We start from the raw sequence: 25,951 nt of genomic DNA on the forward strand, positions 1-25,951 counted from the left end.
ACTCGGGATCATTCCTTAAATTAGCCGATGCGTAACTTTCATCATCCAACCGTGAGCACATAATTCATCACCAGTTCTAATGTATGTGCATGCCAAAGGCATATAATTCATCACCCATTCTAATGTATGTGCATGCCAAAAGTTGGTTCAAAATATATTATAAGGCACATACCAAAGTTGGTTCAAAATATATTATAAGGGGAGACGTGTAACTCTTAATTCTTCTTGAGCTTTATGGTATAAACATGTAAACTTACTTATGAGTGGGAGTAAATATTGCATAATCATTTCATCGATTTCGAAAGAGCGCGTATGAAAATTGTGATACCAAGAGAGAAATATATACATGTACATACATATAATATAGTTGAGCTCCGCTACCACTCTTACAAGTATGTAGCCCCATGCACTCCAATTGTTGCCACCTCTTATTTGTTCTTTTCTTCTTCCTCCTCGACACGATTTCATCAGTCGTTCATTCGACTACATTACACACCAGTTATCGTTGCCTGACCTTACTACTCCGTCGTTGCTCGTCCACTTCATACCATCACTTTGTAGTAGGCCAAACTTAGTGAAGGAACTCCCAAAAGCTACCATTTGCATGCGTGCTGTTGCCACTATACTCATCCACTTTGATGCTCGTCCGGGTCACACCATCAATGAGTATCCATTTGAATGAAAATAATGGTGAGTCTTGAGAGCCTTGTTATTTCATACTCAATTTCAACTTCGAGTTGTGACTTGCCAATCACATTCAATTATGAATATTCGGTATAACAATCTGCTTATCGACCTAATCTTTGCGTACGAGAATGGTGGGAATCCTTATGGTTCCTCAGTCATGCCAAAGGGTTGAAGGGCATAAGCCAGAGTCAAGGAAGGAGGAAGCATATTCCAAGATGCATAGTAGTGAGGACGTTGGCTTCCAAAGAAGGTGAATTGGGAGATCCCCATAAGTTGTAGAGGGGTTATAAGTGTGTGGAAACCTCTCCCTAGCAGAGCATTTCAAAACCTTTCAAAACCGTGAGGAAATACTCGAAAAGAAAAGTCGAAAGAGTCAAATACACAAGAAGAAAAAAAAAACACTCTCAATTATGTTCCTTCTCGGGGACTTAAACTGGTGCCAATCAATCATTCAAGCTGTGAACAATGTTTCATTGAGGAAGAAGGCAAATCAGACAGGCATTTCAATTAGGCATGTAAACTTGAATTACAATCGTTGTTTTGATTTACAGGCAGCATATGACACACCATAGCGGTAGCTAAACTTAACGGGTCATGAACACTAGACTGTAAAAAGCTAGAAAACAAGAAACAAAATCAGAATCTTTCATGATTTCACAAATAAGGAGACTATTCAAACGCACCATAGAAACAAACAGCAAAACAACAATGAAATCCATCCGTGCATAAATATATAGAAGTTACCTGGTAACTGAGCTTTCAAACTTCTCCATGAAACGCACAGCAGCATGCAGGGCAGCTTTACCATAGGAAATTATCATCTTCAAACAACGAAAAAGACAGTCCCGGGAGAGCTTTAAAGACGGCAGGCACCCTAATATGGCTTTTCACCAATACTGCTTTTCATGAATCTTTCATAAACATAAACTGGTTAAAAGTTACAGGTTCTGAGCCTAAAAACAATCATTCAGAGAAAGGATGAGGAAATTTGAAGCTTACAACATTGGATCAGACGAATAGATGTTCCATTCAACCAATGCTTCAAAAGATATTCAACTTCCACATAAACTAATAGGTAAAATTAATGACGAAACGGATTACATATGATGCATATCCGGAATCTGCATACGGATACGAGCATTCCACGAAATTCAAGGAAGTTAGATCGTAAACTAGAAAGCGTTAATTCGAAGAAATGAGCTAAATGTCAATAAAATGAGGAAATGGATGAAGCCAAATCGAAGTTTTATAGAACATCTCTTCAATAGAGTAAACATTTCATTGCATCCCGACTAATGAGGAATTAAATTACAGAAAAACCTATAAGTGCGCCTACGAGATACCAGATCAAAAGAAATGATCTACCGTCATTCTACAAATTAAACCCTAAATCTAACCTCCAAAACCATATAAAGTCCTTCCTTGCCTTTTCAAGGCATAAACCACATCCATGGCGGTCACCGTCTTCCTCCTGGCGTGCTCGGTGTAGGTCACAGCATCACGAATCACATTCTCCAAGAAGATCTTCAAAACACCTCTGGTTTCTTCATAGATCAATCCACTGATACGCTTGACGCCTCCTCTACGAGCCAAACGGCGAATTGCAGGCTTAGTAATGCCCTGGATATTATCTCTCAAAACCTTCCTGTGACGCTTTGCTCCTCCCTTTCCCAATCCCTTGCCTCCCTTACCACGTCCAGACATTTTCACAGAGAACTTTCGAGAACGAGCAGATTTGAGTTGATTAGAAGTTTTGAATATGATGTGTGGATGGTTACCGATTCCGGGTATTTATGGGAGTGCAAATTCGAGGCCAAATTTTAGAGCTAAGCTGGGAATACTTTCGCCCGTTGGATCTTTTGTAGATCGACGGTTGTGAAGATCGATCCGCGTGAAACCTCTCGGGATTGTGCTTTGGAAATGTAAATTTGTGTTTTATTCTTTTTAATGTTGGCGGGCAACGGGAAATTCCTTGATCCGGGCAGCGGGAAGGCACAAATTTTGGTAAAAAGTCGAATTTCGATTTACAATTACATTAAATTAATTTGTGGCGCCATTATATTTTTAATCGTAAAAAATAAATATCAATTTAAATCAAATATTAGCATAACTACTACAACTAACTCCATTATTTAATTTTTATAAATATTTCAAAATTATTTTTTTAATTAAAATTTTTGTTAAAATATTGGAACAAAAAAGTACCTAACTAAAATTAAAATGAATTTAGTAAACTATTGCTCTTTATGGTACATTTGTATGATAATGGAAATATTAAGGCTGGTATTGATATTGATACACCATTTAGAAAAATTAATAATGGGAATCACATCCGCTATCCATAAGCCAATATGACTGTCTGTGTTTAACGGGGATCATACGTGTAGCAGCTCAAGCTCACCGCTAATAAATATTGCTCGATTTGATCCCTTACGTGTTGTCATCAGCCTCATGATTTTAAAACGCGTCTATTAGGGAGAGGTTTCTACACCCTTGTAAGAAATGTTTCGTTATTCTCTCCAACCTAATGTGGGATCTCATAATCCACCCCCTTGAGAGCCCAGTGTCACAATCGCGGTTTCCAGGCAGCGGATTTGGCGATTGTGCGGCACCCACTCTCAGCACTGAGTGGGTTAAGCCTACTTCGAAGTACGTTGCCTACGGTCAAGCAAGGTGAATACAAACCTCGGGTCTCGATTTCAAGAGAAGATTTTAGAAAGCGAGGGAGAGAGGTTTTACAAAAAGAGTTTAGAAGTAAGAGAGAGATTGGTGTTATATGGGAACGCAAGCAAAAAGGCAACAACAACGGCTTACTGCATATAACTTATCGGGTAGGGAGAAGTTGACAACTAGTTGTATCCCCCTATAGTAGATTTTGAGGCATTTCATGTCTACCAGACGTAGCCATGACATCGCCGAAACGTCATATTCTTAGAGAAAATAAGAAAGAAATAATACAACATGAAAGCGGTTAAAAAAAGCAATAAAGTAGTACAAGGCAAGGGTTTCGGCGTGTCATGGGCATGCGGCCATGGGCGACATGCCTTGGACAAGCATGATCGTGACATCCTCCCTCACTTAGTTGGTTGACGTCCCTGTCAACCGTCTCATTTCTTTGAATTCTGCAATCTGCGATGCGGTTGTATACAGGTCGTCGGCACGTTCCCAGCTGATTTCTTCTTCTGGAAGTCCTTTCCACTTGACTAAAAATTCTTGTAAGTTACACTTAGGTTTGCCAATGCGACTGGTTCGCTCAGCCAAGATCTCTTCTACTTCCTTCTTACTCGAGTCCTTCATCGTTAGTGATGGTCGTGTCACCTGGTCGTCGTCGTTTGGATGGTATGATTTGAGGTTGCTTACATGGATGACAAGGTGAATTCTCATCCATGTAGGTAGTTGGAGACGACATGAAGTCCTTCCGACTTTCTCAATGACCTCAATTAGTCCCTCATATTTTCTCACTAGTCGCTTGTCCCGATTCCCCCAGAATCTAAATTGTTCTGATCTCAGCTTGATCATTATTTGGTCACCATCTTGGAACTCTAATGCTCTTCGTTTGCGGTCTGCCCACTTCTTCATTCTTCTGTAGACTTTCTCTAAGTACGCTCGTGCTATTTTGGAGGTCTGCTTCCACTCTTTGGTGAAGTTGTACGCTTGAGGGCTTCTCCCACCATAAGGATGGTCAATGACATGGGGCATGAGTGGTTGTCTGCCGCATGCTATTTCAAAAGGGGTTTTCCCTGTCAACGAGCTTTGTTGGCAATTGAAGCTAAGCTGAGCAACATCGAGCATCTGAACCCAATTCTTCTGTCGCGCATTGATAAAGTGACGTAAGAACTCCTCAAGCATACTATTGAACCTTTCTATTTGTCCGTCAGTTTAAGGGTGATAACTCGAAGAGACGTTTAGGCTCGACCCCAATAGCTTGAACAATTCAGTCTAAAAGGTCCTTGTGAAACTCGGATCGCGATCGCTGACAATGCTGGTGGGAATACCCCAATAGCCAAGCATGACTTGCGGGTTGGGATAAATGTGACATATTTAGAGAATCTGTCGATGATGACCAAGATCGACTCTATTTCTCCTACTTTGGGGAGGTGTGTGATGAAATCTAGAGAAACACTTTCCCATGGTCGAGACGGGACCGGTAGTGGTTTTAGTAGTCCCACAATTTTGTTTCTCTCAACCTTGTCTTGTTGGCAGATAAGAATGGTCTTTGTAAATTGTATCACATCGTCGCGGAGGTTCAGTCGATAGTACCCCTTTTTAGGAGGGCATAGGTTCTTTTTCACCCGTTGTGGCCTACCCATGGTGTGTCGTGACATTCTTTTAGTAGAAGTCTCCTTAAGTTCCCCGAACGGGGGATGTAAAGACGATTTCCTTTGGTGAAGAGTAAACTGTCTTCGACCCAAAATTGGCAAGTCTTCCCCTCTCTGGCTAGCTGCATGATGGCTTGAGCAGCCGGGTCTTTGGCTAGGTGTTCCTCGATATTTCCCCGTATCGTTCCTGTAATACCCATCGGATAAAATTTAAAAATAAATAATAATAATAATAATAAAATAAATAAATAAAAAGAAAGCGTGGGCAGGTGGCACTGTGCCCTGCCACCGCCAAAAACCGCAGGCAGCAAAAGACAGTCGCGATTGAGACCCACAAGCGCCCTCTGATCGATTAGGGGAAAAGTTTGAGGATTCTTACTGCTGAGGCTCGAAGCTTGAGGTTAGTGGAGACAAAGAGTCGAAAGGGGCGGAAGGAAACGAAGAATTGAGATATCACTTTGGATTGCGGTTTCTAGGCAACGGATTTGGCGATTGTGCGGCACCCACTCTCAGTACTGAGTGGGTTAAACCTACTTCGAAGTACGTTGCCTGCGGTTAGGCAACATGAATACAAAACTCGGGTCTCAATTTCAAGAGAACATTTTAGAAAGGGAGGGAGAGAGGTTTTAGAAAAAGAATTTTGAAAGCAAGAGAGAGAGAGAGATTGGTGTTATATGGGAACGTAAGAAAAGAGGCAACAACAACGGCTTACTGCATATAACTTATCCGGCAGGGAGAAGTTGACAACTAGTTGTATCCCCCTATAGCACATTTTGAGGCATTTCATGTCTACCAGGCGTAGCCATGACATCGCCGAAACATCATACTATAACGACCCGACTTATCATATAAGTAGCGGTCAGGGCCGTTACGAAAAATAATGTGATTTATTTGGAAAAGAATGAAAACCATGCAAAACGATCATTTATTAGAAATCAAGTGTGGGGTACCCCTTTAAAAATTTTAAAAAAGCAGTCTACATAAGCCATGGGCCCAATAGGGGAGGTCCTTACGATTTATGGTTGTCGGCTATTGATGAAATTTTTCCAAGTATGAAGGGTCCGGAGGAACATAGATTGAGTTGCATGACCTACCTGTTACGCGAAGATGCTAAACTGTGGTGGCAATTAGCCTCCAGGGCGATTGCTGCAGACGAGGATGACATCACCTGGATGCAGTTTAGAACAACGTTTCTCCAAAAATACTTCAAACTCGTGCTGCAATATAAGAAGCAACATGAATTCCTAAGCATAGAGCAGAGAAACAGGTCAATAGAGGAGTATGAACGAGAGTTCACCCGTCTGTCCCGTTTCGCCCCAATAATGGTCTCAACAGAAGAGCTGAAAGTATAATGTTTTGTTATGGATTTGCGGCCCGATGTCTGAGGAGCGGTGTCAACTCACCTTCCACCTGACTAAGCAACAACACTCCGACTTGTCGAGACGCTCGACGATAGGGAATATCTAACAGAAGACACCCAAACCCACTTAAACACGTCGGTTGACTAGAAGAGAAAGAGAGAGCAGACGTCATCTACCTCCTCAAAGGTACCTTGGCACCAGGCCAAGACAAATTTAAACCAAGAGCGCAGGCAACCAGAGGCTCGCCCACAGAACACCCCACGTGACAGACCACGTTGCATAAACTGTGGGAGACGTCACCTAGGACAGTGCAAGTTTAAGATAATAGGGTATGTTTCAACTGTCACCAAGAAGGCCACGTTGTTGCGCATTGTACCCAAGAGAGAGAAACTAGTACCAATAGACCCCCTGGTAACCAACCGACCTCAAACCCGAGGCCAGCTCCGCAACAAGGGCGAATGTATGCTACCACTCGCCAGGAGGCAGAAAACTCCAACACTGCAATCACAGGTACGCTCTCTATTCTTGGGTACTATGCATGGGTCTTATGTGATTTAGGGTCAACCCACTCTTTTATCTCCACTAATCTCGTAAAACACGCAAGAGTAGAAGTTAAACCGCTAGGGTATGGGTTGTCTGTGGGTACCCCGGTAGGGGTAAGTATGGAAGCCTTCGAGAGGGTAAAGGATTGTCAGTTGTGTGTGTCAAACCACACGATGCATGTGATCTTAGGGATGGAGTGGTTAACTAAAAACCATGCATCCATCGATTGCTTCAACAAGGAGGTTGTGTTCAGACCTCTTGGTCAGCCAAGCTTCAAGTTCAAGGGGACAAGGATGGGAACGGTCTCGAGGATAGTCTCGGCATTAAAAGCAAGGAAGATGTTATCCTAGGGTGCTTGGGGGATATTAGCTCATGTGGTGGAATTAGGGCGAACCGAGGCGAGCATTAACTCAGTGCCAGTAGTGAGGATTTGTCGACGTGTTCCCAAAAGATCTCCCAAGCCTACCCCCGGAGCGTGAGGTGGAATTCGAAATTGTACTTGAGCTAGTAACAACCCCTATATCAAGAGCCCCATACAGAATGACCCCTACTGAACTGAAAGAACTAAAGTTGCAGATTCCAGAGCTACTAAACAAAGGCTTTATACGACCAAGTGTGTCTCTTTGGGGAGTCCCAGTGATATTTGTGAAGAAGAAGGACGGCTCTATGCGCTTATGCATGGACTATCGGGAACTTAACAAAGTGACAATTAAAAACAAGTATCATTTACCCCAGATCGATGACCTATTCGATCAGTTGCAAGGAGCAGTTGTGTTCTCAAAGACTGACTTATGGTTAGGCTACCATCAGTTGAGGATTAAAGAGAGTGATATCTCAAAGACAGCCTTTCGCACAAGGTATGGACATTACGAGTTTAGGGTAATGTCGTTTTGCTTGACCAACGCTCCAGCAGCATTTATGGGGTTGATGAACAAAGTGCTCAGAGAATTCTTAAACAACTTTGTGCTCGTCTTTATCGATGATATCCTTGTGTATTCCAAGACTAGGGAACAACACAAGGAACATCTCAGGAAAGTGTTGACCACTTTGAGAACGAACAAGTTGTTTGCAAAGTTCTCCAAGTGTGAATTCTGGGCAGAACAGGTGGGATTTCTTGGGCATGTAGTTTCACGAACGCGAATCACCGTAGACCCAGCAAAGATTGAAGCGGTGACGAATTTGCCTCGCCCGACCACAGTGACTGAGGTACGAAGTTTTCTTGGTCTAGCAGGGTATTATCGGCGGTTTGTGCAGGATTTCTCCAAGATCGCCACCCCCCTCACTGAGTTGACCAAGAAAGAAAAGTCGTTCACCTGGAATGATCAGTGCGAGGATAGTTTCCAGGAACTTAAACAGAGGTTAGTAATAGCCCCGATACTTACTGTGCCGTCAGGAGATGGAGGCTTTGTAGTATACAGTGATGCTTCAAAAAGGTGGTTAGGGTGTGTCCTCATGCAACATGGGAAGGTTATCGCCTATGCTTCGCGCAACTAAAAGAATACAAGTGAAACTATCTCACCCACGACCTAGAACTCACAGCAGTGGTATTTGCACTAAAGATTTAGAGACACTACCTTTATGGAGAAAGGACCCACATTTTCACTAACCATAAGAGTCTTAAATACTTTTTTACTCAGAAGGAGTTAAACATGAGCCAACGCAAGTGGTTGGAGTTGGTTAAAGACTATTACGTGGAGATACTCTATCACCCGAGAAAGGCAAATGTGGTAGCTGATGCGTTGAGCCGAGAATCAGCACACACATCTGCTCTAATCACCACACAAAAAGTGATCCAACAAGAACTGGAACGCAAGGTGTAGCAATGGCCGTGGGGGAGGTTGCCGCTCAATTGGCCCAGTTGANACCAACGCTCCAGCAGCATTTATGGGGTTGATGAACAAAGTGCTCAGAGAATTCTTAAACAACTTTGTGCTCGTCTTTATCGATGATATCCTTGTGTATTCCAAGACTAGGGAACAACACAAGGAACATCTCAGGAAAGTGTTGACCACTTTGAGAACGAACAAGTTGTTTGCAAAGTTCTCCAAGTGTGAATTCTGGGCAGAACAGGTGGGATTTCTTGGGCATGTAGTTTCACGAACGCGAATCACCGTAGACCCAGCAAAGATTGAAGCGGTGACGAATTTGCCTCGCCCGACCACAGTGACTGAGGTACGAAGTTTTCTTGGTCTAGCAGGGTATTATCGGCGGTTTGTGCAGGATTTCTCCAAGATCGCCACCCCCCTCACTGAGTTGACCAAGAAAGAAAAGTCGTTCACCTGGAATGATCAGTGCGAGGATAGTTTCCAGGAACTTAAACAGAGGTTAGTAATAGCCCCGATACTTACTGTGCCGTCAGGAGATGGAGGCTTTGTAGTATACAGTGATGCTTCAAAAAGGTGGTTAGGGTGTGTCCTCATGCAACATGGGAAGGTTATCGCCTATGCTTCGCGCAACTAAAAGAATACAAGTGAAACTATCTCACCCACGACCTAGAACTCACAGCAGTGGTATTTGCACTAAAGATTTAGAGACACTACCTTTATGGAGAAAGGACCCACATTTTCACTAACCATAAGAGTCTTAAATACTTTTTTACTCAGAAGGAGTTAAACATGAGCCAACGCAAGTGGTTGGAGTTGGTTAAAGACTATTACGTGGAGATACTCTATCACCCGAGAAAGGCAAATGTGGTAGCTGATGCGTTGAGCCGAGAATCAGCACACACATCTGCTCTAATCACCACACAAAAAGTGATCCAACAAGAACTGGAACGCAAGGTGTAGCAATGGCCGTGGGGGAGGTTGCCGCTCAATTGGCCCAGTTGACGATACAACCGACCTTGAGGCAACGTCTTATTGATAAACAACATGGTGATCCAAATTTGGTTGGAAAAAGACGTTTGATAGATTTCAATCAGACAGAGGAGTTTTCATTGACAGTCGATGGGGGGCTCTTGTACCATAGGCAGTTGTGTGTGCCAAATGAAGAAGAACTGAAGGTAGAAATCCTAACCGAGGCTCACCACTCACCATTCGCCCTACATCCTGGCAGTACCAAGATGTATCAGAATTTGAAACGACATTATTGGTGGCAGAATATGAAACATGATGTGGTTGAGTTCGTGAGCAAGTGTCTGGTTTGTCAACAAGTCAAAGTCCTAAGGCAGAAGCCGCCGGGGCTATTACAACCACTTAGCGTACCTGAATGGAAGTGGGAGAACATTGCCATGGACTTTATCGTAGGATTACCGAGTACGGCCAGAGGCTACACAGCTNCAGGAGATGGAGGCTTTGTAGTATACAGTGATGCTTCAAAAAGGTGGTTAGGGTGTGTCCTCATGCAACATGGGAAGGTTATCGCCTATGCTTCGCGCAACTAAAAGAATACAAGTGAAACTATCTCACCCACGACCTAGAACTCACAGCAGTGGTATTTGCACTAAAGATTTAGAGACACTACCTTTATGGAGAAAGGACCCACATTTTCACTAACCATAAGAGTCTTAAATACTTTTTTACTCAGAAGGAGTTAAACATGAGCCAACGCAAGTGGTTGGAGTTGGTTAAAGACTATTACGTGGAGATACTCTATCACCCGAGAAAGGCAAATGTGGTAGCTGATGCGTTGAGCCGAGAATCAGCACACACATCTGCTCTAATCACCACACAAAAAGTGATCCAACAAGAACTGGAACGCAAGGTGTAGCAATGGCCGTGGGGGAGGTTGCCGCTCAATTGGCCCAGTTGACGATACAACCGACCTTGAGGCAACGTCTTATTGATAAACAACATGGTGATCCAAATTTGGTTGGAAAAAGACGTTTGATAGATTTCAATCAGACAGAGGAGTTTTCATTGACAGTCGATGGGGGGCTCTTGTACCATAGGCAGTTGTGTGTGCCAAATGAAGAAGAACTGAAGGTAGAAATCCTAACCGAGGCTCACCACTCACCATTCGCCCTACATCCTGGCAGTACCAAGATGTATCAGAATTTGAAACGACATTATTGGTGGCAGAATATGAAACATGATGTGGTTGAGTTCGTGAGCAAGTGTCTGGTTTGTCAACAAGTCAAAGTCCTAAGGCAGAAGCCGCCGGGGCTATTACAACCACTTAGCGTACCTGAATGGAAGTGGGAGAACATTGCCATGGACTTTATCGTAGGATTACCGAGTACGGCCAGAGGCTACACAGCTATATGGGTTGTGGTTGATAGGCTCACAAAGTCAGCTCACTTCTTGCCAGGGAAGTCCACTTATTCCGTGGATAAATAGGCTCAGTTGTACTTGAAGGAAGTAACAAGATTGCACGGGGTACTAGTATCCATTGTGTCAGATACGGAACCCTATTTCACATCAAAGTTTTGGAAAAGCGTTCAAAAAGCGTTGGGTACACGGCTAGAGTTTAGTACAGCATTCCACCCACAGACGGATGGGCAAACTGAACGCTTAAACCAAATTATGGAGGACATGTTACGGGCCTGTATGTTGGACTTTCCGGTAGCTGGGACACACACTTGCATCTCATAGAGTTCGCTTATAATAACAGTTATCAAGCGACGTTGGGTATGACACCTTTTAAGGCCTTATACGGGAAGAAGTGTCGATCCCCAGTGTATTGGGATGAAGTGGAAGAATGCAAGTTGTTGGGCCCCGACTTAGTGCAAGCAACTAATGAGGCTATCTAGAAAATTAGGACTAGAATGCGTAAGGCCCAAAGCAGGCAAAAGAGTTATGCCAATGTGAGACGAAGGGATTTAAAGTTTGAGGTGGGAGACAAAGTATTCCTTAAGGTGGCTCCCATGAAAGGCGTTCTTAGGTTCGGGCGCAAAGGAAAGTAAAGCCCACACTTCATTGGACCATTTGAGATCTTGGAGCGAGTGGGACAAGTAGCTTACCGGTTGGCCCTACCACCTGTACTCTCAGGAGTCCACAACGTGTTCCATGTATCGATGTTGCGACTATACATATCTGACCCATCGCATGTGATAGATTTCAAACCTCTACGGTTGGATGAGTTTGAACTATGAGGAAGAACCAGTGCAAATTGTGGATAGAGAAGTGAAAACCCTACACGTAATCGAGAGATCGCGTTAGTCAAGGTATTATGGCGGAATCACTAGCTGGAAGAAGCCACTCGGGAACGAGAAGGCGAAATGATGAGCAAGTACCCTGAGCTCTTCAGAGCGGAAAGTAAGTAGCGCAAGCCTTGTGTATTTAAGTGAAGCTTTCAAGGACGAAAGTTTCTTTTTGGGTGGAATATTGTAAGAGTTATAAAAAATAAGCCCTAGGGTTCAGCATGGCAGCCAAACCCTTAGCCAGCCGTAGCTCGCCGCTCTTCCTTCTTTCTACCGCCGCCCGCCGCCCGCCGCCCGCCGCCCTTCCTTCTCTCTTTTTCACTTTTCTTCCTTAAGTTGCTGCCACCCAACGCTCACGATCCCGCAACCGATTGTTTCCCACATCGCTCCGCGCCCCTTCCCACATCAAAAAACCCCCGCCCAACACCCAGATCGTCGTCGCGAGGGAACGCCATCGTCGTTGCCAAAACCGACCTCAAGAGGATTAAACGCAGCAAAGGTTCAACGCCTACGTAGGAAGAAGGCTCAGTTCGAGGGGAGTCGGACCGTCGTTGATTAGGAAAGGCCAAGAAAGTAGCTCCTCAGGTAAGGGACACACCTATTGAAACTAAACAATTTATTTTTTTGAAAAATGGGTCGAACAGAATTGTCGTATGGCTAGGTGCTGTGTAATTTGATTGCCGAGTGTAATCTAATCGCTGTGTGTGTAATCTGATCGTTTTGGGTATTCTGATCGTTGTGTGTAATTGTGTGTAATCTGATTGTTGTGTAATCTGATTGTTGTGTAGTCTGGTTAGGTTGTGTAGTCTGGATAGGTGTCTATTGCCGGCATATTGGTCTTGTAGGTAGCCCCGGTTAAGGGGTTTGTGGTAATAGTTACACGCTGTGTGTTTCGGGTAATTAGCCACCAATAGTCACCTTTGGGGTGATTCTAGAAAACGACTATCCAGGTAAGGATTACACGTTGTGTGTTTTCTGGTAACCAGCCGTTGATAGTCAATTGAAGGAGATAAGGAGGTGAGGTCCTTGTGGTAATGGTTACACGCTATGTGTTTCGGGTAACCAACTAGGAATAACCACTTTAAGGAGTAAAGGTGGCGTTGATGTTGTGGTGGCAATAATCACCTGCTACGTGTTTTGGTGTTGTGTGTTTTCTGGTAACCAGCCGTTGATAATCAATTGGAGGAAATAAGGAGGTGAGGTTCTTATGGTAATGGTTACACGCGGTGTGTTTCAAGTAACCAACTAGAAATAACCACTTTAAGGAGTAAAGGTGGCGTTGATGTTGTGGTGGCAATAATCACCTGCTGCATGTTTTGGTTAATTTCCTTATGACGATTGATATGTTGATCTCTATTTGATGTTGTGGTGGCAATAATCACCTGCTACGTGTTTTGGTTGATCTCCTTATGACGATTGATATGTTGACCCCAATAGGGAGTTCCTTACTAAGCATTTTTATACCCCTGATTTTAACCCACCCATCTTGGTTGATCTCCTTACGACGATTGATATGTTGACCCCAATAGGGAGTTCCTTACTAAGCATTTTTATACCCCTGATTTTAACCCACCCATCTTGTCCTGTGCCACGGAGGTGATGAGTAGGATGCCAAAGTCGGTCACGGGGCAATTCAAGGATTTTTATGTTTTTTTTTTTGTAGTCTCATTTTGTGGGAGAGACGTTTCCCCACTTTTGTTATTAATTTAAACTATGTTGGGGACGCCACGATCTCACCAGATTTCCTTTTGATTTCAAAGTTTCCTACTTTGTTTTGAATATCTTTAGGTGACATTATTTTTTTTTTCAAATTTTAAAGGGTACCCCGCACTTGATTTCTAATAAATGATCGTTTTGCATGATTTTCATTCTTTTCCAAATAAATCACCTTATTTTTTGTAACGGCCTTGACCGCTACTTATATGATAAGTCAGGTCATTACACATACTCTTAAAGAAAATAAGAAAGAAACAATACCACATGAAAGCAGTAAAAGAGAGCAATAAAGAAGTACAAGGCAAAGGTTTCAGCGTGTCACGGGTATGCGGCCATGGGCGACATGCCCTAGACAAGCATGACCACATACTCACTGGCACACCACTATGTGTTTGGCTCTGATACCATTTGTAACAGCCTCAATCTATTGGTAGTAGATATTATCCACTTTGGCCCGTTACTTATCACCATCAGCCTCACAGTTTTAAAACACGTCTACTAGGAAGAGGTTTCCACACTTTTATAAACAATGTTTCGTTCTTCTCTCCAGCCAATGATACTAGCGGGACTAACTTGAGTAAACAGATTCTAGTTTTGTATTCCATGCAGACCGGCATAAATCTCCACTTCCACATTTCAACTAATTTCAAGATGGATTAATCTGGAATATTTGCAGACCTGATAATACTAATAATAACCTCCCATTATAAGGAAACGAAAGAGGTTATTATCGGGAGAGCCAGTACGGTTATCATCGGGAGAGCCCGCGCACTGCACAGTACTTTAGTTGACAGTGAAAGCTATTAGAGTCAGATTTCAGATTTCAAATGAGTATCTCCAGCCGTTCTGTTTTGGGCAGGCTGGTGGCAGTCAGATGGTCTAATTCTGAGTCATGTCCCATTGAGGATAGGATCTGGATAAGGTCTCTAACAAAAACTAAGCTGGACTAAGTTGAGATGAAAATCAGGAACAAATGATGGCAATAAATGAAGAAGTTAAAGATCACAGACCTGCACGCATGCCCTTGACCGCTTGAGAGAATCCCACCTCTATACCCACTTCAATGCTGGATAGCAAAAAACCTGCAAAGCCTTGAGGTCTCGCTTACAAAAATGTTAAGTAGAGTAGACTTTCTCAACTTTCTGAGTTCTAACAAATCTCTAGCATATTCAACTTGAAGCACGAAAAATATGAATTATCAAACTGCAACAAAGCATTTCTACTGTGGTTAAGAGAAATTGGATCCTGAATAACATTCTTTCAAATTGCTTAGCAGCAAGAACCACCCACGAAGCAACTTAATATATATATATATACACAACAAACATCAACTTCAGGAGTCATACCCGACCCTGAACTAGGAGAAGCGACTCCCGTTGAGAAAACTTGAACATCTGTACGCTGCTCTTACACATACAACACCATTTGAAAGAGACAATGGCTTAACATTGTTGGATGAAAATCCCATCTCGGCCAATTTAGGAAATGATCATGGGTTTATAATTAAAGAATACTATCTCTATTGGACTGAGGCCTTTTGGGGAAGACCAAAGCAAAGCCATGAGAGCGCTCAAAGTGGACAATATCATACTATTGAGAGAGTCGTGTTCATCTAGCTTGGTATCAGAGTCATGCCCTAAACTTAATCATGTCAATAGAATCCTCAAATGTCGAACAAAGGACTCCAAAAGAAAAAGGAGACGAGGCTCCTCAAAGGCATAGTAAAAAATGACGAAGACTCCAAAAGAAATAGAGTCGAGCCTCAACTAAGGGGAGGCGTACTTTGTTCGAGGGGGAGGTGTTGGATGAAAGTCCCAGGTCGGCTAATTTAGGGAATGGTCATAAATTTATAATCAAATAATATTATTTCAATTGGAATGAGGCATTTTGGAGCAGCCCAAAGCAAAGCCACTGGAACTTATGTTCAAAGTGGACAATATCATAACATTGTGGAGAGTCGTGTTCATCTAACAAACATCAGTTTGAACAAAGTTGCTACCAGCTTCTGGATCGATCTATAAAAATGGAGTGTTTCAAAACGCATCATAAGAATAGTAACCGGAACTCCATAGGCTTGTCAACCTGCAAAATCGTTAACTAAATTACTACATACCCACATGATCAAAAGCAAAATAAATGCTTCAACAGTGATGAAATAAGCAAATTTATGAAGTACATCTATCACTGGATATGAACAGAAGAGTTTTTCAAATTCTAAACTCAGAATTGCATAATGCCTGAAATCCATACCAGCCAGAAACAAAGAAACTAAAAATTGTTTCTTCTTTATGCCAACAAAGTTCTGTAAGAGATGTTCTTTTCCAGGAGGTTCACATGCAAATTCCTAGAGCATATGAAGTTGATCTAACTAGAGAGTCAAGGAGAAAGAGTCATTCAGTGGTAATAGAGCAATTCAATCCGATGAACTTCACATGAATCCAGAAATATATGAGGCTACAATTATCCTTGAATTTCCGTATTGGCATGCATTGCAATTATCAAGAATCTCTTACATTCAGAAGATACACGTTCAAACAATGCAATTGATTGATGTTACTTACTGGATTTGAAAATTTCTAAAACTGACAAGATACCTCCAGAGAGAAAGTTTCCAGTTGCCTAAGAATACCGGTTCTTGCTCATTCGAATTTCATCAATTATATTTAACGCCATAATGCCTTAAATTTATGGATTGTAAAGGAAACATTAAACGTGTGATGGCGAGACCGATCTGTAGTTTCTTGTAAAAGATGAGACGTTTAAGATCAGATTACAGATTCAATTTTCTAGTTGACGAATCAGATAAACAGATGAAGGAGTGAGACAAACGATTAGTAAATAAGAAGCATAATTGGACAATAAACCAGAGTCTTCTCCAACGCAAAACAACTCGCAGACACAAGATAACTAGCATTTCTGAGACATACTATACAATCATTCTTAAAATCAAGCCATAACCTAACCTCCGAAACCATACAAAGTCCTCCCCTGCCTTTTCAAGGCATAAACCACATCCATAGCAGTCACAGTCTTCCTCCTCGCATGCTCAGTGTAGGTAACAGCATCACGAATCACATTCTCCAAGAAGATCTTCAAAACACCTCTGGTTTCTTCATAGATCAATCCACTGATACGCTTGACGCCACCTCTACGAGCCAAACGGCGAATAGCAGGCTTAGTGATTCCCTGAATGTTATCTCTCAAAACCTTCCTGTGACGCTTTGCTCCTCCCTTTCCCAAGCCCTTGCCTCCCTTACCGCGTCCAGACATTTTCACGAACGATTAAGGAGAACGAACAGTAAGAGATTAGATTCGAAATTCTGAGTTTGACTACGGAAATGTGGTTTAGGGTATTTATAATATGAAAGCGCAATTCTGGACTGGCTTTCAAATTCGGAGAAGAATCGCGTCATCCGTTGGATTCTTTGTGAAATCGACGGCTGAAAAAAGAGCGATCCGCGTGAAACCTGTGCGGATCGAGATTGGCGGGCAGTGGGAAATTTCTGAACCGGGCAGCGGGAATTTTAAATTTGCTGCCCAAAATTACTTAATTATTTAATACGCCCAAAATATTAATTTTATTAGGAAACAAAATATGTGAAACGATATATAAGTAAGAAATATAAATATAATGCAAATATTCAATATTATTTACGTAATTAGAGATGGAATATTTAATTAATTAATATATTTCTTTAAACAAAACAAAATATTTACTGTCAAATATTGTTTAATTTTATTTATTTTAATAAGTTTCAATATTACTATGTAATAAACATTTAGCCATTGCTATCAATTAGTGTACTATTTATTTTTTTTCTTACATTATTGGTTTTGTTATTTGTTCTTAAGGAAATTAATATATATCAACGAGGGCTCGTCCTTTGTTTAGCCATTTATCATTCTACCGAAAATTCAAGTATAGTGTTGAACACAATTCATGGTGGGAAACACTCGCACTCTTTATTAATATCAATCGAGAAGAGAATACAAGACACTCTGTAAAATACTGCTACGGATTTCTTCGATGAAAACTTAGATAGAGTAGAGTGATAATTATAGTAGAGCCTACTCAATCTATACCTAACAAATCTAAATCTTTCTCCTAAAATATGCCGTATCCTGAGATCTGTACTAAAAAAGTACTCGTACCATTATTGGGCTCGACTCTATTAGACAATAAAATATTTAGTAACTCGTCATGCAGTATCCTGAGATCTGTACTAAAAAAGTATTCGTACCATTATTGGGCTCGACTCTATTAGACTATAAAATATTTAGTAACTCGTTAGACGTGAAATAATATTAATTAGTTGTTTCATTTAAGTTTATAATACACATATTCAGAGTTTTCTGGCTAGAATTTAGTTGAAAAAGGAATTAAGCACTCCGAATTGAAATTAAATATACTATATAAAATAAGAAACTATATTTATTATGAGTCACAAATTAAAATAAAATAAAATATTATATATATTTTATAATGTTTAAATAAAACATATATTTTAGATATTAAAATATATTATTTCATCCACCAAAATTTCGTGAAAAGTTGGCGTTAGAAAAGCTAGGGCAAGATCTACCAAAACTTCATCACCATTTCTTCAAATTGAGTTAGTTTAATGATAAAATGATCGATGAATGAGAAATCAACAGCACGGTGCTGCTAATCTTTTGACACATTTGAAGAAGTTCATATCCAAATTCATGCATAGTAGCGAAGAATCTGGCAAGGCTCGAAGACATCTCCAAAGAAAAGAGATCTATCGCAATGGAATTAGTATTCATCTCTAAGCTCAAGAACGCACCACCATTCATTTAAACATGTTCATCCTACAAATAATATGTTCCAACACTCATTCTTCTCAACAAACAATCTAAAAATTCGGTCTAAGCGTAATACATGTTCATAGTTTTAGTGGACAGACAATAATCACACGACGAACTAGAATTTCATTTGCCAGAACAACGATGAACAGCTTCAGAGAAAGACTAACAGAAATCTCAATGACTAGGAAATTAAATCCTAGATATACAATCATTCGTGAAATTAAACTCTAAACCTAACCTCCAAAGCCATACAGAGTTCTTCCTTGCCTTTTCAAGGCATAGACCACATCCATGGCGGTCACCGTCTTCCTCCTGGCGTGCTCGGTGTAGGTCACAGCATCGCGAATCACATTCTCCAAGAAGATTTTCAAAACACCTCTGGTTTCTTCATAGATCAATCCACTGATACGCTTGACGCCTCCTCTACGAGCCAGACGGCGAATTGCAGGCTTGGTAATGCCCTGAATGTTATCTCTGAGTACCTTTCTGTGACGCTTTGCTCCTCCCTTTCCCAATCCCTTGCCTCCCTTTCCACGTCCAGACATCTTTTCGACTGAAGATTGAAGAACGAACAGATAGTGAGATGGTCTCGGATTTTGATTTTGGTGCCGAACTGAGGCGATTTGGGGAATTTATGGGAGTGCGAATTCCGCGCCTAATCTTTTTGAGGTTCGTCTGGAAAGCGCCTTGTCCGTTGGATTTTAAGTCGATCGACGGTCTTGAATGTCGATCCGCGTGATACCTTTGTGGATTGTGCTTTGGCAGTGTAAAGTGATTTTTGTTTTGGCGGGCAGGGTCAAATTCCACGAACCGGGCCCAAAATATGGGGGAATAAAAACCCCCCATTTTTTAAAAATTTCTATTTTGAAATTACAATTTTAGACTTTTTGTTTTGTTTAGAATTTTACTCTTTTACCTTAGAATTTTATTCACAATTAAAATTCTTAAATTAATAATTACATCAATTTAATATTTTACAAAGACAAAGCGTATCGTATGCATAAATGAGTAGCGTTTGGTAGATGTTTCCATCGGTGAATATGAGTTGTGTTGCTCCATTCTCGCAAGGGCAGAAAATCCATCACTGTCTCGGCTGTGCTACCGGAAGCTCTGAAAAAGTCGGAATAGGAGAACACTCATCTTGGAGTGGGCTTACTAGTTATGCTTTCAGCAGTTATCCGCTCTGCACTTGGCTAACCAGCGTTTACCGTGGGCACAATAACTGGTACACTAGAGCTATGTCCTTCCCGATCCTCTCGTACTAGGGAAAGGTCCTCATATTGCTCTAACGCCCACACCGGATATGGACCGAACTGTCTCACAACGTTTTGAACCCAGCTCACATACCGATAATTTTTTTTAGACCAACAAAAAAAATATTCAAATGGGTTAGATGGACAACCCAATCCAACCCAAAAACAACCCAAATCGAAATACACATCATTATACTATACATAAAATCAAATAATAATGCCAACTTCGTCACTCTTATGATTCAATTACTTGAAATTATTCGGAGTAAAAACACTTTCTTAGAAAGTCCAATACTGCTAGTCTGCTACAAACAAATTCACGTACTAAAACTGATACCAGATATTATTATTAACAATAACATGAATAACACCATGCATTTTCCTATCTGCAAAATGCAGAACTAGCATCATTTATAGATAAAATTCAAGCTCCCAACAGACGAAGCAGGCGGACTCAGTCCTTTCCTTTACGATCACGACGACGGGAAGAAGATTCGATATTCAGGATCATATGCACTGACAATAACAGCAAAGAAAGCCCATATCATAAGGATGCTTATCACTCCAGTTCTTATCATCTGATCGAAGTTTCCATGTAAGTGATTTTCGAACTCAAACATCTGAGACCGTAAGATCGAATCGTCCCCATGAATTCCCTCAGTAATCAACTCTCTGTTCACCGTCTCATTTGTATCCAGTCGCTGTATATCGTGGAAATCTACTTTTGAACAATTCGTGCAGGAGCATTTGCCACCAAGATATCTGGGCAGTGTTTGCAGGTACTCAGATAGAACCTTTTCATATGTAGTCTCCCCCTCAATTTTCAACTTTTTCCGGGTAACAGGTTTCAAGATCTAATATAAATAAATCATACTTTGTTTAAGGAGAACTCAAGATTATACTTCGATTCATAATCAAATTATCAGCAAGGAGAAACAAAGTGCAAAAGCTGGAGGAATAATCTTACTTGAATAGAAGTTTGAGCAAGAAGTCGAACAACGGGAGGAAGCCGAATGACGAACAAACAGCCGAGAAGGTTTGGGAAGTGATCTTGCAGAAGGGAAGAACAATATCTCATCATTTGCATGGGAACTCTAAAGGGAGTTAATCCTTCACAATCCACTAAGACTGTGATTTGGGAATTTTCTGCATCAACTAACTCAACGACCCCATGTTCAACCTGAGATACTGCCATTAAAAAGCGTATTATACAGTCGACACGCTAAACAACGACCATAACAAGGAAAGCAAATCATATTATTAACAATGTAAGGGTGATGCCTAATGCTAAACAATGTTAAAATCAGAAATAGTCTTTCCAGCAATCTGGATATTGATCACACAAAAATTTATCATAATCAAGATTCTTGTTAGAAATTAAAAGATCAATATTGTCAACCTTTAGTAATAATGAAAATAGGTAAATTAAATGCACACTATCAGCACCTAAAACCTTCAAAATTTTTGTCACAATTAGAAAAATCAAGAAAAAGTTCACCCTCAAAATTAAGCAAACGGCTCCTATTGAGTAAAAAAGGGAGAACTTGATTTCTAAGAAGTCGGTGGGAGTTAAATATTGATAAAATTAAGAGACATACTGATGGCTTGGGTAAAACGGGGTTTATCTTCAGACGACAAGCTCATGCAAGCCAGCCCAAGCCGTACGATGAGGCAAGGCCTGCCCGTCAGATCAAATCCATGCCAATAGACCATATGTGACCACATATCAAGCTCTGAAGATGAAAGTATTTTGTAATTTTCTCTCCAGCGAATTGTCTTCTTAATTGAAGATAACAAAGATGTAAAGTCACCATTTGCAGCTGTATAGAATCTTTGAAGCTCATTTTCATTAAATCTGAATGAAATAAAAATGTGGTAATTAGCTGCAAAAAGGGAAGCCTATGAATTCATGCACAATCCCACCAATAACAACCACCTATAAACACACAAAGTCAAGTTAAACCAAGCAGGCATATAAAAAAGGAGATACTGAGAGTAATTAATAGGAGGTAGACAGAACTTTTAAGTTAAATAATACTTGGTACCTGTTGTTAATATTAACATAGGTCTCATCATATTCACAGAGTCCTAAGGCTAAACTTTCAGTCTTGCATCTTCAGTCAACAACAGCTATAAGATCTACAGCAATTCAAATTAGAAATTACCTTTCTGGCAAACTAAAACCCTGACTTTCCAGCTCTTTAGAAAGGGAAACCAACCAACTTTCAGGTTCAGTACTTTGTGGAGCCTCATCACAGGCCCTGCAAATTATGTGAACGATTTAAAATTTAATAGAGTGCAGAGATTACAGAAAACACCCAAAAGTCGAGCAGAAGTTAAACAAACGATTCTTTAAAAAATCATCAACATTGAAATAGAGAGAACATTCACAAAATGTTGGAAAATGGTGAATAGACTATTACAATCGAATATTAATATCGACATTGAAAATGTCAAGGGTTGATTTTCCAAAAAGTGTCAATAGAATGTAGAAGAAAACATTGATACATATAAGGGAGAATGAAGAAAGGTGTGGGTTGTCTATCCCCCATTGAAAAACAAAAAGAAGATGGGAATCTGCTACGAGCTTTTAGCTTAACAGTAAGTGGAAGTAAAAATAAATAAATAGCTGTCCATTGATGGGGCAGTGATTAAATCGGTTGACATATCCTAAGTCATTTATGTTTCGTGGAAGTAAACAACCTGCCATTAACGTTGAGGAAGAACTAAACTATCCCATATAGATATATAACATACATTGAATACCGAAATGTGGACATGTCAACTGACTTTTTATTTCTTGATTCTACTTCTAGACTACAGTAAAAATAACAAAGGTCCTTTCAGAATTTTGATCTAAAGCGTAAAAGTTAGCCTTCTAGTGCCATTTCAATACAGTACCTTGCATCTGTGGGAGATTTTTCAGAAGATAGTTCTGAGATCATTTCAGAATATGAAGGGGAATCATTGATGTCATCTGAGTTACCACCCACAGTCTCTGTCTCTGTCTGATCAGGGAGTGATGTTGCTATTGATAGTACAAGTATTGGCTTTGACAACATCTGGAAAAATAAAGGTAATATATAATGCACTGAAGAAACAAAGCATATTAAGAATTTAAGATGGGAAGAACAGGAATCATCGGTTTCCAAAGTTCAGGAGACTGCATCTGCAATTCTTGCCATCTTGACTAAAGCAACTGAAGGATGTAGATCGCGCACATGTTTGCACAAGTAACATTGGTAAGAAAATGAAGGTTTTGAGTTAAAGAGCAACTAAGCTTTAGCATATTTCAGGAATTAGCTTAACATCCCGTTCCAAGTTCAAATTATGATTTAAGATGAACCAATTGAGGCAAGCACTCCACATTATCATGTCCAATGCAGAATAGGGTCTGCATAATTAACTACCATTGAGCAGGTTATGGACATTATCAAGACATAAAAGGGAACATGCTTAATAAACACGCTGCACATACAAGTAAACATAAACCAACAACTTACACTCAACAAAATAATGTGAGAACCATAATAAGCAGATAAGGCCAATGAAGATTTCATCAAAGACTAGATCATATGGGTGACTTGCGTCTAAATTACGATGTGAAAGTCATAATTAACCAAGTTAACAGAACAGACCTGCATGCCTTTGACTAAACCTCTGAAAGGAGTCCATCTCTGAATCCACTTAAATGGTGGATAGCAAAGAACCTGCAAAGCTTGAAGACCTCGCCAAGCAAAAGGACACCTAAACTTTGAGAACCTTCTAACTGTCTCTAGCGCAGCAACTTTGAGCAAGAAAAGTGTCACCTGACCAACTGCACCATTCACAATTCTGCTCTGTCTAAATGAAGTTACACTCCGTATAGCATTATTTGAATATGCTTTTGAGTGAGAAACGGCAATTGAGCATCCTCGTGGTTTTCTACTTCCACCAACACCAACTATACCTGATCCTGAACTAGGTAACGTGTCCTCCATTGAAAAATCTTATGAATTTGCAACCTGATCTTCTACTAACAGCAGAACTTGAAGAGGGAGAATGATCGTCTGTCCTTAATAAAATTGCTACAAACTACCGGGATCCTACGCAAAATAAATAAATACATAGTACTGCGAAAAGCACTTTTTTAGGATGATAAAGCCACAGAAAGTTTCCTCATGCATCATCCATACAAAAACAAAGAACAGGCCAAGACTGTAAAGATTTCAGAAATGAAGATTGCTGAGTATTGTCAACCTGCAAAATCGTAAATCAAATTACCATAAGTCAACCTATCCCCAAGAGACGATCAAATGCATTAAAACCGTTAAATTAAAGAAGAAAAAGACAAAGGAATTAAATACAACACATCGAATCCAAAAAAAACAAAACGTGGATTTCAAAGAGCAAACAGAAACCACGCATAAACCTATTTCCGCACACGAACAAACTGAAACCACACATAAACAATACAACCTCTGACGTTTATACATCTCCGAATCAGAAATTTAATCGGCAAGATCACAGGCATCGTTTGCAAACAAAAATCATCATTATTCGTGCAGCAAAGCATCCAGATCATTCAATTATCACAATTGATGCAAAGAAAACACGAAATTAAGGAAAATAGTACCAGGAGTTGATTTGAGGCGAAGTGTTGGCGTAGTATCTAAGCGGAGAACGGCATTTGTGTGTAGGATCGGGCCTGTGAACGGAATGGCGACGAGAGAAGTGAGAAAGAAGGAAGACGCGGGAGGGTTAAAGGTCAGGACGTGGGCTGTAGGCGCCTTATTCTTCCGTTGGGTTCAGTAGAGAAAGGGGCTAAAAGGTAAGAGATCGGGCGTAAGGTGCTAATTTGTAGAATCAAAAGGATGGTGTGAGCTCACTTGTCTTCTTACACGCTCCATTCATTGCCCTTTTTAACTCACCTTTAACACTCTCACTTCAACTTACACTCGAATTTCGTGGAATCTACTTTGAATGGATCGGTGAGAATCACTTACCGTTAGATAAATGGAGTAAATTTCTATTTTTCTGTTACAAAAATATGTATATATTTATTTATTTATTTTGGCTAATAACTCAAAATACTTTTATTTAATATATTATAATTTATTTATTTTGGCTAATAACTTTTTATTTTCAATATGTTATAATTTATTTATTTCGGCTAATAACTCAAATGAAATTATGAGACAAAACAATCAACCCTTATAAATATTATACTTATATATTAAAACATTAAAAGTTTTTTGGATAATGATTTTAATATTTAAGTTAAATTGTTATAATATTAAATTTTAATTTTTTTTAGAAATTAAGTTGGTAAACACATACATACATACATACATACATATATATATATATATATATATATATATATATATATACGCATTAAAAAATGAAAATTATGGGTTCCATTATAAATTAAATATAGTATACCCAACCTGAATCGACATATTTTTTTTTGTTTTACGCCCCGTAGTTCTTCTTCAGTCAAGTTTCGGCACGTGCAGGTACAATTAGTAGAATAACAAAAATGTGTTCCTTGTCATTACTATGTTTCCTCGTCCTTACTATTTACTCGCGTTGAAGAAAAATTCTTATATAATCAATTTGGTAGGAATGAAAAATAAAAACAGGAAAGGGAGGAATAAATCCTAAATCTGTAGGGATGATTTTGCAGAGATAATTTCGCAGAGATGAAAAATAAAACCAGGACCGGAGAAGGACTCGGAACTCGTGAACATCTTTAGTTATAAGAAGAATTTGAAATATTGCTAATTGACATATTCGTTTTAAAATTTTTATTATTTAAAAATTCCACCATTATTTTTTAAATTTCATACTAATTTCAAACTTATTAGAAAGACAAAAAAACCTTCAAAACATTGAACCTAAAGAATGCTGTCTCTAACGTTCACAGGAAGCAGCAGCTCTTATGGGAGAGGCGTTTGATGAAGATGGTGCAGATTACGATTAGTCTCGGCTGGGAACGCGAACATCGGAGCCGAGGAGGTTAATGTTGGGTCGTTGGGGTGGAGGAGGCAGGGAACAGAACCGAATTTACATACTCATCTTCTTCAATCTCCTCAACTTTTCATTAACGAACATCAATAAATCGGTTCTATAAACATCATAACATGTTCTAATCGCACTTTCAATCTGATTAAAAAACAG

At 40.2% G+C, this 25,951-nt stretch overlaps 4 protein-coding genes across 4 annotated transcripts; all 4 read right to left on the reverse strand.

Annotated features, from left to right (window-relative positions):
* Nucleotides 1-1,911: 1,911 nt before the first annotated feature.
* On the reverse strand, nt 1,912-2,459 carry LOC111794519 (histone H4). Its single transcript, XM_023676563.1, has one exon. It carries the CDS (start codon nt 2,389-2,391, stop codon nt 2,080-2,082), a length of 312 nt encoding a protein of 103 aa, XP_023532331.1. The 5' UTR covers nt 2,392-2,459; the 3' UTR covers nt 1,912-2,079.
* Nucleotides 2,460-15,616: 13,157 nt separating this feature from the next.
* On the reverse strand, nt 15,617-17,047 carry LOC111794518 (histone H4). The gene is made up of 2 exons (XM_023676562.1): nt 16,670-17,047; nt 15,617-15,788 (listed from the first exon to the last, which is right to left on the reverse strand). The coding sequence occupies exons 1-2, from the start codon at nt 16,974-16,976 to the stop codon at nt 15,784-15,786; spliced, it is 312 nt and encodes a 103-aa protein (XP_023532330.1). The 5' UTR covers nt 16,977-17,047; the 3' UTR covers nt 15,617-15,783.
* A 1,442-nt stretch (nt 17,048-18,489) lies between these two features.
* On the reverse strand, nt 18,490-19,162 carry LOC111794520 (histone H4). The gene has a single exon (XM_023676564.1). It carries the CDS (start codon nt 19,079-19,081, stop codon nt 18,770-18,772), a length of 312 nt encoding a protein of 103 aa, XP_023532332.1. The 5' UTR covers nt 19,082-19,162; the 3' UTR covers nt 18,490-18,769.
* An 839-nt stretch (nt 19,163-20,001) lies between these two features.
* On the reverse strand, nt 20,002-24,650 carry LOC111794437 (CRAL-TRIO domain-containing protein T23G5.2-like). Its single transcript, XM_023676452.1, has 7 exons — nt 24,405-24,650; nt 23,428-24,028; nt 22,691-22,851; nt 21,955-22,050; nt 21,388-21,644; nt 20,757-20,977; nt 20,002-20,643 (listed from the first exon to the last, which is right to left on the reverse strand). The coding sequence occupies exons 2-7, from the start codon at nt 23,767-23,769 to the stop codon at nt 20,263-20,265; spliced, it is 1,458 nt and encodes a 485-aa protein (XP_023532220.1). The 5' UTR covers nt 23,770-24,028; nt 24,405-24,650; the 3' UTR covers nt 20,002-20,262.
* Between the last annotated feature and the right edge of the window lie 1,301 nt (nt 24,651-25,951).

Source organism: Cucurbita pepo, chromosome LG05 (genome assembly GCF_002806865.2).
Source record: "Cucurbita pepo subsp. pepo cultivar mu-cu-16 chromosome LG05, ASM280686v2, whole genome shotgun sequence".
In the NCBI taxonomy this organism is placed as follows: Eukaryota; Viridiplantae; Streptophyta; class Magnoliopsida; order Cucurbitales; family Cucurbitaceae; genus Cucurbita; species Cucurbita pepo.

What these genes read in the sequence shown, in the direction of transcription:
- LOC111794519 (XM_023676563.1), bottom strand. Translation starts at nt 2,391, where the DNA reads ATGTCTGGACGTGGTAAGGGAGGCAAGGGATTGGGAAAGGGAGGAGCA.
- LOC111794518 (XM_023676562.1), bottom strand. Translation starts at nt 16,976, where the DNA reads ATGTCTGGACGCGGTAAGGGAGGCAAGGGCTTGGGAAAGGGAGGAGCA.
- LOC111794520 (XM_023676564.1), bottom strand. Translation starts at nt 19,081, where the DNA reads ATGTCTGGACGTGGAAAGGGAGGCAAGGGATTGGGAAAGGGAGGAGCA.
- LOC111794437 (XM_023676452.1), bottom strand. Translation starts at nt 23,769, where the DNA reads ATGGAGGACACGTTACCTAGTTCAGGATCAGGTATAGTTGGTGTTGGT. An exon ending in AAATCTCCCACAGATGCAAG is followed by an intron (nt 22,051 to 22,690) that starts GTACTGTATTGA and finishes CATAATTTGCAG; the next exon opens with GGCCTGTGATGAGGCTCCAC. An exon ending in GGTTTTAGTTTGCCAGAAAG is followed by an intron (nt 21,645 to 21,954) that starts GTAATTTCTAAT and finishes TATTTCATTCAG; the next exon opens with ATTTAATGAAAATGAGCTTC.